The sequence below is a fragment of the Anolis sagrei genome, chromosome 1 (genome assembly GCF_037176765.1).
Source record: "Anolis sagrei isolate rAnoSag1 chromosome 1, rAnoSag1.mat, whole genome shotgun sequence".
NCBI lineage: Eukaryota > Metazoa > Chordata > Lepidosauria > Squamata > Dactyloidae > Anolis > Anolis sagrei.
The window spans coordinates 95471832-95489297 of NC_090021.1; the positions used below are offsets into that span (position 1 = coordinate 95471832).

Here is a 17466-nt window from a genome sequence, read left to right on the forward strand (position 1 = left end):
GATCGCAAGTATTGGAAAACATCAGCAAAGGAGGGCAAAATGTGATCTTCCAGATTATTATGGCTCACAACTCCTGGCAACATAACCAATGGTGAGAAATTATGGGGCTTGCAATCTGAAGACATCTGGTGGGCCGGTGTTACCAATTCTGATATATACGGCTGTTTCTATATACAGTACATCAAATGCTCAAATTTACCTAGACTATTTTTCCATTAATAAACCTATCTTTGCAATAAATAATTTTCTGACGTCATTTTAGATATGCCTATTATCACAGTGTACAGTTTTGAATTCCACCCACTTACTTCATATTATTCAAATAAACAGATTTTGAACAGGAGAACTGAAAATTTATAATCTTAGTACAGGTGTTCAGGGACACAAATCCTGTAGAACAAGTAGATAATTCCAATAAAGACCACCATTTGAGTAACATGTTCCACATGCCCAGCTGAAGGTCTCCAGCCCTTTGTCTTTTTCCTATGATGAAAACTATTTTGTAAAATATAGACAAATAACAAGATGACCTCCTATACAAAAAAGTAGAAAAAGTGTTGTTGTTATGCACTTTCAAGTCACAATGCTCATTATTTCTAAGCAATATTTCTCATAGTAGTTGCTATATATTCTCTATATAAACAAATCCTCACCAAATGGCATGGCACAATTATTAGAAGCAATGCATGGTAAAAATAACAGGAACAGAATTAATACTATAATGATGCCAGCTGTTATTCCCTAGTAAGAAAAAGGTGCTGCAGAAACTTTTGTTGTTGTGAGCCTTCAAGAGCTTGCCAATTTATATTGCAACAAATACTAGTTTTATTTTATGTGTATGCCCCCCGCACAATGGTTTCTTCTGATGTTTATGGGTAGATTAATTCTCTGGCTTATCATGAAAGGGCACATTCCACATTTGACCCCATAATCTTTACTATTTTAAAGCAGTACAAAGAACTTGTCTTAACTTGTTACTGGCATGCTTTTTAAAATGTGTTTTGTGTGAAAAACTGGTGAATGCTACCCTAGATGTCTTAATTTCAGAGTATATTGCATGAAATTACTGTAATATAGAATTGCTATAGACAGATAATTGATTGGCTAGTTTAATCTGTCTATAATACTCTGATCAACTAAAAAAACTACACAGTTAGCACATTTCCAGCATCAAAATATTTTATTACAAATGCAAAAGACGAATGTCACTGGAAGGACATTACTTCTATTTGGGATGTCTCTCTTAACCACCACATTACACTTGTTGAATTTAGCTTCTTAGCATGCTGCATGGATCTTCCTTGCCAGGATCTTTCTTTGAGCCCCACACCACACATCACATGACATTTGGTGGCTTCCGGTGGGGCTCTGTGGAGCAAGCATCTTGGCAGCATGGCAGGACGCTTCCTTCAGAACACAGGAGGCTTCCTGTGTTCCATAGATAACCACGGAGTTAGCGCACCGGGGGGGGGGGGGGGTCACACAGCGACACTTCCCCATGTGGGATGAGGAAGCGTCAGCTGTGGGTGACGTGTGGCTCCAGAATTGCCCCACTGCCCTGCCAATTCATCATGGAGGGTGACGGATCACCCCATGGGATCTTATCCATGTGATGAGGTAGAGTGCCATTGACCCATTTTCATTATTTAAAAAGCAAATAATTTATCTATCTCTTGTTTGCAGATTCAATGGAAATTTAACATGAGTCTTAGATCAATAATTCATTGATCAGTAACAGTGCTAATAAATTTATAAAATCATTCAAAGCATATTCTTTACAAGTTTCTGTTATAGAGCTAAAATTTAGGGGTTTTTGTCAGGAGGCAGAGACCAATTAGACTCATCAAAGAGTTCTTTTTTCCCCTGGCGAGACAGAGAAGCATCCCATATTTTTGCCTGATTTCCCAATGAAAAGTCTCACCAGTTGAAGAAGAGCCATCGAAGTTTAATGCGATTCAGCTGAAACCGGATGCAAAGCTGCAATCATTCGCCAGCAGAGCATGAGGAGATTACACCAATGCAGTCATATTTATAGTAAATTCAAATTTGCAGAGTCCAAACTCCCCGCCCCGGCTTCCCTGCTGTTCCCTGCTGTGATTGGGTGATGGGCGGACACCTGGGAGGCGGCCCTCCCGCCCCCGGCGCCTCTGGGCCAATCAGGAAGCTCCAGTGGTCCATAGGCGACAGCCAATCAGGAGAGATGGAGGTGGGATGATGGAACACAAAGGAATCTGGGAAGGAATCTTTAAACAAAGGAATGCCATGTCCTCTTGTGAGACAAAGAGCCCATACAGGGCTGCTTTGAGTGTTGTGAATCAACATGTGTCCTTCCTGGCTGTGAGACAGAGGAACAATGCCTGGGGTTTATGCTATCAATGGGAAGTAAACAAAAAGCAGAGGGGAAGGTTTCCCCTTATCTTACAGAAACTTTTGTCAAACAATTGTTTAGGCCAGGTGGTTCCCTTACATATTTAAATCATATGCAGCTATCTTCCCATCCAGGACCCCAGAGAGAGATTAATAATACCAATTATAAAAAGCAGATGATATCAGGACACAGCATGAATTCATAAGTTGTCTTGAAGAAAGTTCGTGGGTAGAGAGCGAGTCCTTGAAGAGAGTGAAGTCCAGGAATGTAGCAGAATTCAAAAAGCCACCAAAGGGAGTCTATGGGGTTCCACTGGGTCAAGACGCAAAGCCCTGCAGCGCTGGGATGGAAGCCGGTCCCATGGTCCTTGGAAAACTACAGCTCTCGAGAGAGAAAGGCAGAGACCCCAAGGTCTAGCCATTCCCAAAGTTTCATGGGGTCCTCATTGTTTGTTAAGGCCTTGACAAATTGACCAAGACTTAACCCCTATTGTGCAGTCTGGTACCTTTGTCCTTTGCAGAACTATAAGTCACCATCCCTTGTTAGGGGGAGTCATGCTCAGCTTCATTTCCACTTTCAAAATAAAATTAGCTCCAGAACTTAGTAGAAGTACTTTATTCTATTCTTTCTTTTCTTCCAAACTCTACAAGCTGCCAACTAGCCAGACTGTTATAGGCCTGACAAAGTCATTAATATGGTATCTTGGTTGGCTGCAAAAATTTAGAAGGCAATTTTTTTATATATATATCCATGAACACTTACTCAGTTCCTGAAGGCTGAAATGACGCCACCTGCAAAAAGGTTTGCCTCCAAAACAATTGAACTTTAAGCAACACAATATCCCAGAGCAGAGCACATAATATCCAGTACACGCAATAACACCAGACTATTTATGGACAGCGAAGAGAAAAAATAAAATGCTCTATATATGTTGGAGAAAATGTTTATCTTCATGTGAAGGAAAAGGAGTGACATTTTATTCTGTTAGAACAGGAGGGGGGGATGGTGCTTAACATATGAAAAACCTATTTGCATCATCATTGCTTATTATTTTATGACTAATGTGTTGTTTTAATAGCTTAAAGTTATAAAAATATAGAAAAATTATCATCTCATAAAATGACAAGCAGCAACATTTAAAAATAATTCAATACTGTTAGCCTTAAGGTATGTGGGGGAGAGAAGACTACATAGTTAGGTCCTCATTGCCTCCCAATGATACAGGCATCTTCAATATTTGTAAAATGTTAACTTGGGGCTCTGAAAAAAAAACCCTGTGTATGTTTTCTATGTACAGTGTTGTGTCTTCTTTTCAGAAAACGTTAGGGCAGTAGTTTTCAACCTGTGGGTCCCCAAGTGTCTTGGCCTACAACTCCAGAAATCCCAGCCAGTTTACCAGCTGTCAGGATTCCTGAGAGTTGAAGGCCAAATCATCTGGGGTCCCAAAGGTTGAGAACTACTGCCTCCTGCAAATGGTGGAAGAGGTCAACCAATCTGAAGGCCTGTTCTCTTGCTGGAGGCAGAACTCCACAGTTCAGATGAAGGAAGAGAAAGACTTCATTCCAGTTCCATCTGCAGAGCATACAAGTCATTCCTGCTGAAGACTCTGACTCATATTCCTTTAATAGACTTCCCTACTCTCCCTCCCTCCCTGAATCTGTACACTTGGATTCTAGCATTGCTATGTCCTCTCGTGGTTGCTATTTTGTGTAAATGCTTTATATTTTTCACAACTTTTCCCCCCTTTGGAATATTTTATATTCTTTTATTTATTAATATCCATCTTTTTCCAGTGTTGAGATTCAAGATGACTATATAATACTGAATCCAGAACAAATTTAAAAAATGGAAAACATAAATGGAAAAGCAATTACCAGTAATCAATCTTTAGAATTAAAAGCATTAATAATTCATTGGGCAACATCTTTAAAAGAAGCAACAAAACAGCCACTAAATGCTCTGAAAGTGTGCTGGAAAAGTGCTCATATGACATCCTAGTCTCCCTATGGAAAAAGATCAAAGGACAGGAGCAGTGATTGAGTCCCTATTCCTTATGCCAGCAAATGTGCTTGGGAAAGTGATGGGACTGAGAGAATGGGTTCATATAGGGAAAATGGGTCCTAAAGCAGTGACCATTTCAACTCCAACCCTATGTGTGTAAATGGGCACCCTTTCATCTAAGGCTCTTGTCCCCATCAATACTTTGGCCATTGTCAGAGCTGTTTTAGAAAATGTACATCATTAGAAATTCCACATCACTAGCAAATTGTGTGCATTTCAGTTCCAATATCTATTTATTTTTGACAAGCTTTAATTCATCTTTCATCGAAACACATACTCTTGTCTATGCCCTGAAGTTCTTTTCCCACCCTTTTAGTAATGGGAGTACATGAGAATACTACGAAAAAACAGTAAAAAAAATGTAAGCATCATGTAGCGATTTTGTATTTTATGGTCATTACGTAAGTTTTCTTTATATCTAGGTTAAACATCTTTCTTCATTCAATTACGTCCTGTTACTACAGTCTATAGAAATACCTTGGTCCTCATGCCAAACTAGTGTGTGGGCTTATTTCATTCTCTGATGAAATATTTATAACAGTTGTTCAAAATGTTGATAGAGACAATCTGGCACAAACGTAAACAAGGCTAGAAATAATACTAGGCTGAAACTCTGACTAATTTGAAGCAACTGTTACTGGTTTCAATAACAGCAGGAACTGGGCACTGAAAATGCCAATAATACCTGAAGAATTATCCAGGTGAATGCCGCCACCAGGAAATATTATTGCAGTATTACTAGACAACCATAGTGTTAATCTCTCAATACCTTGGAGTTCCCATTAACTGACTTAAGAGCAAGATTGCAAGATTGTTAGATGAATTAGCATTGTAGAACTGAAGCACACCTGGCACAAGCTTAACCAGGAGAACTCATATTAGCATAACAACTCCTTTGAATATAAATTATTTCCTATGTACTTTTGCTTATCTGCAATCCTTCAAATATAAAATAGTTTAATAACTAAGTTTCGTTGAGAAAGTAAAAGACCAAACCACAAAGCTCATTTCTTAACCCTAAATGCAGTAGGCCTGCCTCACAGGGGTGACATAGGAATTACTGAATAATGCAAGCAAAGTGTTTTGAATGTTCAGACTTTTCTATATAAGTGTTAAATATTCTTCTTGTATTTTATTGCTGTATTTTAAGAATCTGTTCCTTAATATAAATCAATGACTATACTAAGATGGGGATGTCATAATTGGCAAAGACAGTGAATGTTATTGCCATCGAAATCTGAAGCTTTGTTTATTTCCTTATATTATTTTATGAATTTATTTGAGTATTGCCTTTATAAACAATAATAGAATAAACTCAAGTGTGTTGTACAGATACTGGCTTCTCTCTCTCTCCCCCCCCCCCTTTTTCTCTTGTTCTGTCTCTCCTCGTCCTCTTTCCCCTTCCCATTTCAATAGTCCTACTTTTCTCTAAAACTATGTTCACCAGCTTTAACTGTATTAAGAACCAGTATCATAGTCATGTCCATGAGATTTTTGCCTATAGATTTTTTTCTTTTTATGTGGTTATGGTTGTCTACGTCATTCACCAATAATGTTTTTTTAAAAAAAAAGAATATTCTCAAGTGGCTTTACACTTAATTTACATTAAAATGTTAGGCTGATTTCCCCTACAGTATGATTCTCATATGCACAGGCATACAATCCAAAAACTCTATGGATAACGAAGTACAAACAATAGTGAATCCTATATTTTGACTATATTTGAACTGGAAGAATACGATAGTCATGCTGTAGGACCTTGAGAGACCTACAAAATATTTTTGGAGCATGGACAAATGAAACATGGATATCAAATCAATGGATAAAAAGGTCATATTGTATTTCAATCCACACATACTGATCACACCTGAGCTTTTACAAGCATCAAAAGGTGTATCTTTTGAAAGTGAGGGGCAAAAACAGGGGCAAAAGTGTTTGCTCATTATAAGTAAGAGAAAGATTTGTTTTTAAACTTGAACCAATTTGTGACATCTTGAAGAAATCTGATTGGCTGAACAGTAGACTAGAACACAGGATAGGGAACTTAGCATTGTGATGCTGGTACGTCCTCATGGTGGGCACAGAATCCCAGACAATAAGCTGATCAAGTTAAAAAGAGGAGAGCAATGACCTATCTCAATAAAATAGTGAAGAGTAGAGACATCACACTGGCAATGAAGATCTGCATTGTCAAAGCAATGGTATTCCCATAGTAACCTATGATTGTGTGAGCTAGATCATAAGGAAGGCTGAGCGAAGGAAGATAGATGTTTTTGAACTGTGGTGCTGGAGGAAAATTCTGATAGTGCATTGGACTGTGAGAAGATCCAACCAGTCCATACTTCAGGAAGTAAAGCCCGACTGCTCATTGGAGGGAAGGATAGTAGAGGCAAAGATTAAGTACTTTGTCCACATCATGAGAAGACAGGAAAGCTTAAAGAAGACAATGATGCTGGGAAAATGGAAGGAAAAAGAAAGAGGGGCTGACCAAGGGCAAGATGGATGGATGGTATCCTTGAAGTGACTGGCTTGACTCTGAAGGAGTTGGGGGTGGTGATGGCCGACAGGGAGCTCTGGCGTGGGCTGGTCCATGAGGTCATGAAGAGTCAGAAGCGACTGAACGAATAAACAACAACAAAGTCAAAATGACTGTTACATCTCCTGCACAGGACAGACGGCAAAAGTCTGTACCAGATACAGTATACGTGCATAATTTAGACTGTATGCTTCTGGTAGGATCAGTTGTTTTTGTTTGTTTTGTTCTAATGCATAATGCACACTTGATGGTGCTACATAAATAAATAAATGATGGTGATGGTGATTACATTGACAGTAATAACAACAAGACATCCTTGCAGACGCGGCAAATTCCAAATGGAAGATTATCAAAGAGTGGATTGTAATAAATACAATTTTATATCAAAAAAGGGAAGTTCAGTCAATTAGTTAAACTGGCTTATTAAAATTGATTCCTTGCCAGAGTTGGAACCCGAGTATCAAAAGCAAAGTCCTTCCCAGGAATACACTAGCACTGTTCCCAAGTAACCTAGTCCTCCAACCAACTGACATTTCAACTTACGTATGAATTCAGCTTCAGTCTGTTCTCACTCAATTAGCCAACAGTAGGATTCACCAGACAGTACAGATATGAGCTAACAGCTGCTCCTGAGTCTGATAAATATAGAGAACTGCTAAAAGGTTGAGTGAGATGCCATGCATGACCACAACTCACACATCTATATATTTTAAAGTCTGGACAGGAAGATAGAATCCTGTGGTATCCCACACATTAATTCTGATAATACAAAACAATCACAGCAACCTCTGAAAGGAGCCATGGAAGTAACAGATTTCCACACTACCATCTTTTTTATATCATGTAGGAAGACTGTTGAGAAAACCAGGAAAATTAACAGGTAGCATTCCTTGATGCCTCTGGAATCCATTCTAGCTATCCAAATTGTCCAAGGCCCCAGAATACTCTGGAGTTTCAAACAAACTTTGGAATATCTCCTAACTTTGCTTAGAGTGGGAAAGTGGGCAAATTCAAAATATGGCCAAAAAACACAAGATACTGACTGAAAGTCACTATGCATTGTGTCCAGCAATCTATCCATGGCAAGTCTAGGCTTTTGTTTCAATGTATACAAGCCCTTAGTCATGCTAGATCTGGCCAAACATAGCTTCCGTTTTGTGAACATCAATGCCACACATAAAATAAGAATGGATTGGGCTTTTTAGACTTTGCACTGCTTCTGAAAAAGCAGAATCTCTGTTTATGGTACATGAATGATTACATGAGTAGATAGAACATAACATGGGTTGATTTAAGTTCTCAAAAGCCATAGAGAAGGAAAGAGCCATGAAACAAAACCATGTGTTTCATTCATGACACATATTATAGCTATGTATGTGAGCCTCCTTAAGCATAGTTCAGATATGTCATTTCATGCAGAAAGTTATCTTTAAACATTAGGATTTTAGGCAGTAATGAAGGAGAGAAAACTAATGCAGTAACATAATTAAGGGAAAATGCAGCTATCAAACCATTGTATTCTCCTTCTGATTGCTCTCCAAAAGTTAAAAGTTATCTTGGTAAATAGCAAGATTAACATTTGAGTTGCTATTGCCCAAAACCAGCAAACAGTTGCACAAGTTAGACAGTGATGAAAGGGTAGGACCCAGATAAAGATCATAATATCTCTAAGATAAAGGTGGCAGGGAGTTTGAGAAACAATAATATAGTTAGGTTCTTGTGGGTTTTTTCGGGCTATATGGCCATGTTCTAGAGGCATTTCTCCTGACGTTACGCCTGCATCTATGGCAAGCATCCTCAGAGGTGAGTTGTTCAAGTATTTTAAGGTGATGTTATATGAATGCATAAGTATTATAATTTACTCATCTAGTTTTATCATTAAAAGACATTAATAAATGCAGAGCCATATAAAAATTAAGCTGACAGCTACCTCTGTATGTCTTTGGAAGTCCCACTCGAATCAACTATATTTAGATGTATAACAATATTTAGAACTCAGATTAAAATGCAAGTTCAGATCAATTAGGATTTTATACATTGCTCAATGATATAAAACATAAATGGCTAAGTGTGGGAGGAAACTATATACTAACCTGGAAGACCATGAATGTCAACACGCACCTGCCACATTTGGAGGCATTTTGCCCCCACATATCCTCTATGGGGTGTAGGTGACAATATTTGCTGTGTTGGGGGCGGGGGGGGGGGGGGGGGAGGAAGCCGCCAGGTGGAGAGAGTGTTCTAGCTGCTGGATCACACTGACAGGTGTTCAAAGTTAGCAATTTTTATCTAATGTGTGTGCAGGTAAAACATTGAGACATAAAGATTAATTTGATTTCCAAGTCATACAGTTGGGTGTTGATGTGAGGCCTGAATATTTTGAGTTAGGAATATTTTGAGTGGAGAACAAAGTGGGATATAAATAAACATAATAACTTAACAATAATAACATTTTACATCAGCACCTACTCAGTACAACATTAAGAAAAACAACTGCCCAAAATAAAACCAGGTAAACAATGTGTACAGAAGAATGTATCTGTTCTTATGAGTTTGCTTGACATATTTCAAGGAGTGTGATTTGAAAGTTGAACTCCAGAAGATTGTGAATGTTTGCTCCCCAAAATAATTTTGAATCCCCACCCTGTCAATAAAATCTACCAGGTTACTTTTGGCAAGTCACATTCCTGTAGCACAAAAGAAAGCATAAAGAAAGCAAAAACAAAAATAAAATTACTGTAAGTTAATTAGAAGGCATATAGCAACAACAGCAACTGAATGACAACAAATCTGATTTGGTGCCAAATTACTGTATGTACAAACTACAGTCAGTGCCCAGTCATTCCTAATAATAATAACAGTCTTCATCATCTTGCTGTTATATTTGATGATGCCATAATAATTATCGTCACACACCTGCCTATGTATGTATATTCGAAATAATTCTTAATGCATTCAACAAAAACTAATTGCCAAGTGATTGTGTACAGAATGACAGATTTATTAGTAAATATTTTATCATTCATATTTTGTATGTTACTTGGGGTAGGAATATTTTTTAAAAGAAGTGAACATTATGTATAAGCAAATAAAGTATAGCAGTATCTAAACAAACATGAATAGAGACTGGGGGTGTTAGCATATCAAACAACTGGCATCAAGGAATCATGTGCCAGTTTTCACATAAAGTATGGGGCAAGGATGTTAAAAGTCACAGATGGCAGGCAGTGACACTAATCATCAGTAGGTACAAAAGTAATTTTCACAATGCACAATTAACCTGTTTAGGATTTATTGTGCGAGGATATAATGATGGTGACTAATGTTCCCTAGCTTTAACCAAGGATTAACTAAGCACACTCTTCATATTCAGGATGCATCTACGCTGTAGAATCAATGCAGTTTGATTCTACTTTATCTGCTATGGTTGAATGCTATGAAATCATGGGATTTGTAGTTAGATGAGGCACAAGCATTCTTTGGCAGAGAAGTTATAAAACTACAACTCCATAGCATTGAGCATGAAGTTAAAGTGGTGTCAAACTGCATTAATACCTCAGAGTACCAGACACCTGAGAAGAAGGCATTTCCTCTCATGTCATGTCATGCCATGCTTATGCCATGAAGAGGGTACTTTGAAGATGGAGATAGACCTCTCTGTCGCCCTGTCACACACAACTGGAAGGTCTTTGGTTGTTTTATTACAGCTCTCATTACCCCCAGCCAGAATGTTAATGGGGGCTATAATAATGCATCAGAAGAATGCCAAGCTGGTGAAAAGATTGTCTAAAAATCAATTGAATAGCAAGCATTTTGTTACTGCTGTGTTCTATGCCTTCAAATTTATACTTATTTAACGAAAACACTGGCCTAATCCACACCACAAAATTATAGCATTAGTATTCCGTTAGCTGAACAGAGTGCAGGGTAGTTTGGGAAGGTACCAATGGAGCTCTCTGACTGAGAATCCTAAAAACCAAACCATGGGATGTTTCCATGGCAGTTATAGTGGAATATAGCACTCTAACTGTGTAGTGTTAACAGGCCTAGTACCACAAGAATTTCTCAGAAATTTATTCAGAAGAGGTTTGTCACTGCTTTCCTAATAAGCAGAGAGAGAGAGAGAGAGAGAGAGAGAGAGAGACTGGATCAAGGTCATCCAGGAAGTTTCCACGACTGGAAACAGATTCGATCCTTGGTTTCCTGAAGTCACTGTCCAACACTCAAACCATTGCACTGCTCAGACAATTCAGCAAAATGAGCACTACCAATGTTATTGCACCTGATACATATAGTCAGTTCATTCTTGGTGTCTTTTCCCTATATACATTTAAGCGTCTGATTCATCTGCTCTGATGCAAGGTGCTGCTAAATCTCTAATGCTTCAAACAAATAGAATTTTATAATTTTGGTTGCTTATCCCTTTCTCGTGAGTCCAGCATAAACAAATAGGATATACACAGACTGTTTCCATCCAACATCCAACATGATGCTCTTTTCCAACATCCAACAGTCTTGACAGAACTCTGGGAGTGAAACAAAAGCAGAGCTCCTGTTTTTCAGAAAAACAAAACAAAAATGCCTGACATGTACAAAAACACATGTTGATTCAGAGGAGTTTAAAGATTAATAGTCACATGAAACCAAAATTGTATCTTTTGGGACAGTTGGCTGCAAAGCTGGAGAAGATCTATCTATGAAAGATTGGTTCCTGGCAGCAAGACTGTTGTATGTGCGAAGATGGAAGACTTCTACTATGGAGGAGCAACCAGTAAAACAAATTGTCTTGTGTAAGCAGAGAAAGGTCTCAAAGACTGGAAATCCCTAAAAAACTTTTTTGGTAATTTTGATGATTGGAAGGAACTGATGGCGGCGGGGTGGTGGTGGTGATGTTAATGCTAGTGAGTGAGGTACAACTAATTGTGTATGTATAATTACTGAGAAATCTAGATACCCTAAAACAGGCATGGGGAACCTTCGGCCCTCCAGGTGTGGTGGACTTCAACTCCCACAATTCCTTGAGGCTCGGCATTCGCCCCAAAGGCTTACCTTGGCCCAACGAGGTTTGTTTGGCTCTTTTTCATGGAGGACGGGCAGCAAAGGGGGAGAGACGAGCGTAACGTAGCTATGCAGATGGCGAGGAAGGATGCGGAGCCCACAGACTGGCCTCGGAGGGAGAGAGCGGGCGGAAACCCCTGCGGGCAACGCGCCTCCTCGCCACTTCGGCCCTTAGCAACCGCCCCGCATGGACCCCCTCCCTAGCTATAGCCACTTTGAACTGCAGGTCACATGTTACTAGCAAGGCTATTTCTAGTGCCACAGAACTTTCTTGTGCCCCTCTCCCCCAAAATGCATGGCAGGACACTACAGGGCCTGGCCATGCCCCTCTGTATAAGTGTGACATCCCCCCCCCCCATTTTGTCCAAGAGGACAACAACATTCCCTGTCTCTGTAAACAGCGCAGAGCCCTTTCCCTCCAGCCTTCGCCTTCCCTTTTCCCCGACAAGCTCTGCACGACGTCACTCAGCCGGCGTCGTTGCTAGGGAGGGGGTCCATGCGGGGCGGTTGCTAAGGGCCGAAGCGGCGAGGAGGCGTGTTGCCCGCAGGGGTTTCCGCCCGCTCTCTCCCTCCGAGGCCAGTCTGTGGGCTCCGCATCCTTCCTCGCCATCTGCACAGCTACGTTACGCTCGTCTCTCCCCCTTTGCTGCCCGTCCTCCATGAAAAAGAGCCAAACAAACCTCGTTGGGCCAAGGTAAGCCTTTGGGGCGAATGCCGAGCCTCAAGGAATTGTGGGAGTTGAAGTCCACCACACCTGGAGGGCCGAAGGTTCCCGACCCCTGCCCTAAAAGCACCCAATCCCTTCTGATCTTGGAAGCTAAGCAGGGTCAAGCCTTGGTTGACAGTTGGATGGGAGATGCCCAATGAATATCATTTGCTATAGGCTAGATTTCAGCAGAAGAAACTTGCAAAAAAACGTGAGTAAAACTTGCCTATGGAAATCCAATGGAATTCATGCAGTGGCCATCAGTAAACTAGGACACCATTGGCACTGACCACAAAACCGCCAAAAGAAATCCCTTCTTGCACATCAGTGTTCTCTGGTTTGTGTTAATCCCCATCCAGGCCTCAAATTGGTTTTAGGATTTCCTATATAATAATCTGCACAGGGAAACCACTTTCTGCAATACCAATTTGACACAGCATTACATGGTCAGTGCAGATGTGGGCTAGGAGTGTCTCTACACTGTAGAATGAATATAATTTGACTCCACTTGAACTGCCATGGCTCAGTGCAATGGAATCCTAGTTATGGTAGTTCCACAACGTCTTTAACCTTCAATTTTTTTTCATCATGTCAGAAATGACTTTGAAAAACTACAAGTCGCTTCTAGTGTGAGAAAATTGGCCATCTGCAGAGACGTTGCCCAAGGGATGCCCAAATGTATTACCATCCTGTGGGAGACGTCTTACATGTCCCCGCATGAAAAGCTGGGGCTGAGAGATGGGAGCTCACCCAGTCTCATGAATTCGAACCTCTGACCTTCTGGTCAGCAGTTCAGCCAGCACAAGGGTTTAAGCCATTGTGCACTGTGAGCTCATTTGACCTTCACTGTTAAAGAGGGCTGGTGTTTCACAAAGCTGCAACTCCTATGATTACAAAGCACTGGGCCATGGCAGTTAAAGGGGTGTCTAACTACTTTGATTCTACAAAGTGAATTAGTGTTGCCAAAGGCTTTCATGGCCAGAATCACTGGGTTGCTGTTGAGTTTTCTGGGCTGTATGGCCATGATCCAGAAGCATTCTCTCCTAATTAGCATTATACCCTAAGTCAGGGGTCCCCAAACTAAGCCCTGGGGCCAGATACAGCTCTCTAAGGTCATTTACCCAGCCCTCGCTCAGGGTCAACCAAAGTCTGAAATGATTTGAAAGCACACGACAACAACAACAACAACAACAATTGTATCTCATCAGTCAAAAGCAGGCCCACACTTCCCATTGAAATACTTGTTATTTGTTAAAATTGTTCTTCATTTTAATTATTGTATTGTTTTAAGTGTTTTTTTGCACTGCAAATAAGGTATCTGTAGTGTGCATAGGAATTCATTCATGTTTTTTTTTTAATTATAATCTGGCCCTCCAACAGTTTGAGGGATTGTGACCTGACCCTCTGTTTAAAAAAGTTTGAGGACCCCTGCCCTAAGTAGTCCCAGCCTAAGAAAATCCAGTGAAATTCCTGTGGTGGCCATTAGGCGACTAGTAGGCAGCAGCATCACTGCTGAAAACACAACTGAAACATCATTGTACCTTTTCCCTTCCTAAAATACAGGCAGTCTCCAAGTTACAAACCTCTGACTTATAAATGACTCACAGTTAAGAATGGGGATGAGACAACAGGAAGTGAGAGAACTCTCACCTTCAGAAGGGAATTTTTCTCCTGCTACCTCATCACACTAGAGAATGAATCCTCTATAAATCCGGTTGCTGCCTCCTGCAGAATTCTGTGGTTTGTAGTTTAGGGAGAAGGCTTTAACAGCCTCACTAAACTACAAACCCCAGAATTCTGCAGGAGTCAAAAACCAAAACGCCCTTCCTAGAGACATTAGATCGGCCCTCTCTCTTTTAGCATTCTGGAGGAAAGTCAAGACCTGCCTGTTTGAGAAAGTGTTTGAAAAGGCAGTGTAACAGACATAGGAATAAGGAACGATTGGATGATGAGACTGGACCTTGATTTTAACTTGGAGATGTTCACGATCTATGTTTTATTGACTTCGTTATGATTGTATATTTATGTTAATGTTTTAAATGTTTTATGATGTTGCTGGGCATTGAATTTTGCCTCTGTAAACCGCCTTGTGTCGCCCGTGGGCTGAGAAAGGCGGTATACAAATTTAACAAATAAATAAATAGTGTGCTGAAGTGGCTGCTGGAAGAGTTATCATAGGCAAAAGGTATTTCCACTGAAGCTGTATCACCAACCCTTATTGCACAACAAGCCCATTTTTTTAAAATGCAATGATCACAGGGACAGAAAGTGAGGCGAAATCCTCTGAAGAGGGGCATAGGGACCAACACAAACTCCACAGGGGTGTGTCCACCCTTCTCTATGCTATCCATAGTTCAGGCCCATAGCCAGGATTTTGATTGGGGGGGGGGGGGCTGAGTTTGATTCGGGGGGGCTAAGTTTGATTCTGGGGGGGGGGTGAGGATCTACCCTAGCAAACCTTTTGTATCATTGTCCCAATACCCCCATGCATATGGGATATATTGAAAATGGTGATCAGATCATGATATGAACAAACATAACAATTTAAATAATGTACCAGTAACGCCTTCTTGCAAACCACCCTGAGAATTTCAGGGAGGGGGCTGAAGCCCCTCAAGCCCCCCACCCCACCCGGCTACTGGCTTGCCATAGATAAATAGAAAGATAGACAGGGCCATAGCCAGAAAAAAAATTCAGGAGAGGTTGAAATTTTCGGGGGGGGGGGGGGGTTGAAACCTGCCTCCTAGCTCACGCTGAAGCAAAGAGCACAGCAGGGGGCAGAGCAACCTTCAATAGCCTGCAGCTCCGCCCCTGTCAACCACCTCCACCAAGTCTGGCCTCCTTAATGAGAGCATTCAACACACACACCCCCAACTTGGTTGCTTCACTACACTGGCTATTGCTGCAAGTAATAACAGTGTGAATAAATTGTCAATATTTGCCTGAGATAGTGCTTGCAGTTCTGGAGGGACTCATAGACTTAGCATGGGGATTTGGTTAACCAGTTAAAATTTACTGAAACATTTCGGGGGGGGGGGGGGGTTGAACCCCTAACACCCCACCCCCCCTCGCTACAGGCCTGAAGATAGATAAGATAGTTAAAACCTACCTGACAAATGAATTCAACTTCAGAACAAACCTATTGAAAAAGAAATCTTCTCTTGTTCGTAAGGTAGGGCTTGCCTGTATATCTTGAGGTATAGCTTTTCTGTCTAAAATTAGAAACAAGCACCACCCCGTTCTGGACGAGGGTTTCTGAATGTAGGAAAGGAGATGTCACCTAAGGAAGAGCAGTTGGACAGCGGAATATGATGATGCCTTGGAAGGGCGGCTATAGAGCAGGGCTGGGCCAACTTGGGCCCTCCAGGGGTTTTGGACTTCAACTCCCAAGCATTCCTAACAGCCTCAGGCCCTTTCCTTTCCCCTCTAAGCCGCATAAGCGGCTGAGGGGGAAAAGGAAGGGGCCTGAGGCTGTTAGGAATGCTGGGCGTTGAAGTCCAAAACTCCTGGAGGGAGGGCCCAAGTTGGCCCGGGCCTGGCGTAGAATGAATATGCTGGACCTTCATACCTGTTGGTGGGTGTGCTGGGTTCCGAGGCGCTGAACGGGGGGTGCGGCGAGTAGGAGGGCGAGGCGGGCACGCTGCCCCCGCCGACCCGGTGGTCCTCGCCCGGCTCCTTGCTCTCCTTCCTCCGGAGGCGCCACGGGCCGAACCCCGAGCGCTTCTTCCGCGCCCCCGGGGAGCTGGCCTGGCTGCTGGCGCTGAGGCGATGCTCCCGTCGCGGCTCCGGCGCCGGGGAAGGGCACGGAGACGGCAGCGAGTCCGCTTCGGAGTCCTCCGACTCGCTCCGGTGCCGGAAGAGCCTCCCCAAGCGGCGCAAACCCGCTTTCTCCATGGTGGGACCCCCGGCGAGAGGGACGGAGGAGGCGACGCTGCTGCTCCGGGGGCGGCTTCGTCCCTCGCGCGCGTGAGGCGACGGTTACAGAGAGGGAGGGGGGGGGACTCAGGAGCGCCCAGGTGTTCTGTGGCGCGCGCGAAACCCCGCCCCTCCCTCCGCCCTCGCCCCGCCCCGCCCTCCGCTTCTTGCGCAACGTCCACTGCCAGGGATTCCCTCTTCCCCCGCCCACTGAGGCTCACCTCAAGTGCATCCCTGCACTCTAGAAGAGGCATGGGCAAACTTCGGCCCTCCAGGTGTTTTGGACTTCAATTCCCACTCTTAAATTAAATCCCACCATTCTCCCAGCACCAGGCATATAGGGGGGGGGGCTTGTGGGGCTTCAGCCCCCCCCCCCCCGAAATTTTCAGGGTGGTCCACGAGAAGGCCTTACTGGTACATTATTTAAACTGTTATGTGTATTCATATCATGATCTGATTACCATGCTCAATATATCCCATATGCATGGGGGTATTGGGACAATAATACAAAAGGTTTGCTAGGGTAGATCCTCACCCCCCCAACCAAAGTCACCCCCCCACAATCAAACTCAGCCCCCCACCCCATCCCCGAATCAAAATACTGGCTACGGACCTGCCCAGCACATATATGAGATTGAGAGCCCTCAGTGGCACAGCGGGTTAAACCGCTGAGCTGCTGAACTCGCTGAACAAAAGATCAGTGGTTTGAATCCGGGAAGCAGGGTGAGCTCCTGTTATTAGCCTCAGCTTATGACAACCTAGCAGTTCAAAAGCATGCAAATGTGAGTATGTAGATCAATAGATACAGCTCTAGCAGTAAGG

General features: G+C 42.3%; 1 protein-coding gene across 2 annotated transcripts in view; it reads right to left on the reverse strand.

The window, feature by feature from the left end:
- The window catches only part of CRYBG1 (crystallin beta-gamma domain containing 1), a 129869-nt gene extending 113151 nt beyond the window's left edge, over positions 1 to 16718 (reverse strand). Inside the window, exon 1 of one of the 2 annotated variants that reach the window (XM_060753110.2) lies at positions 16298 to 16718. In XM_060753110.2, the coding sequence (XP_060609093.2) occupies positions 16298 to 16623 (326 nt within the window). In that variant the 5' untranslated portion in view covers positions 16624 to 16718. The remainder of the gene's footprint in view (positions 1 to 16297) is intronic. The other variant, XM_060753111.2, reaches the window with a different exon arrangement.
- Positions 16719 to 17466: the final 748 nt, after the last annotated feature.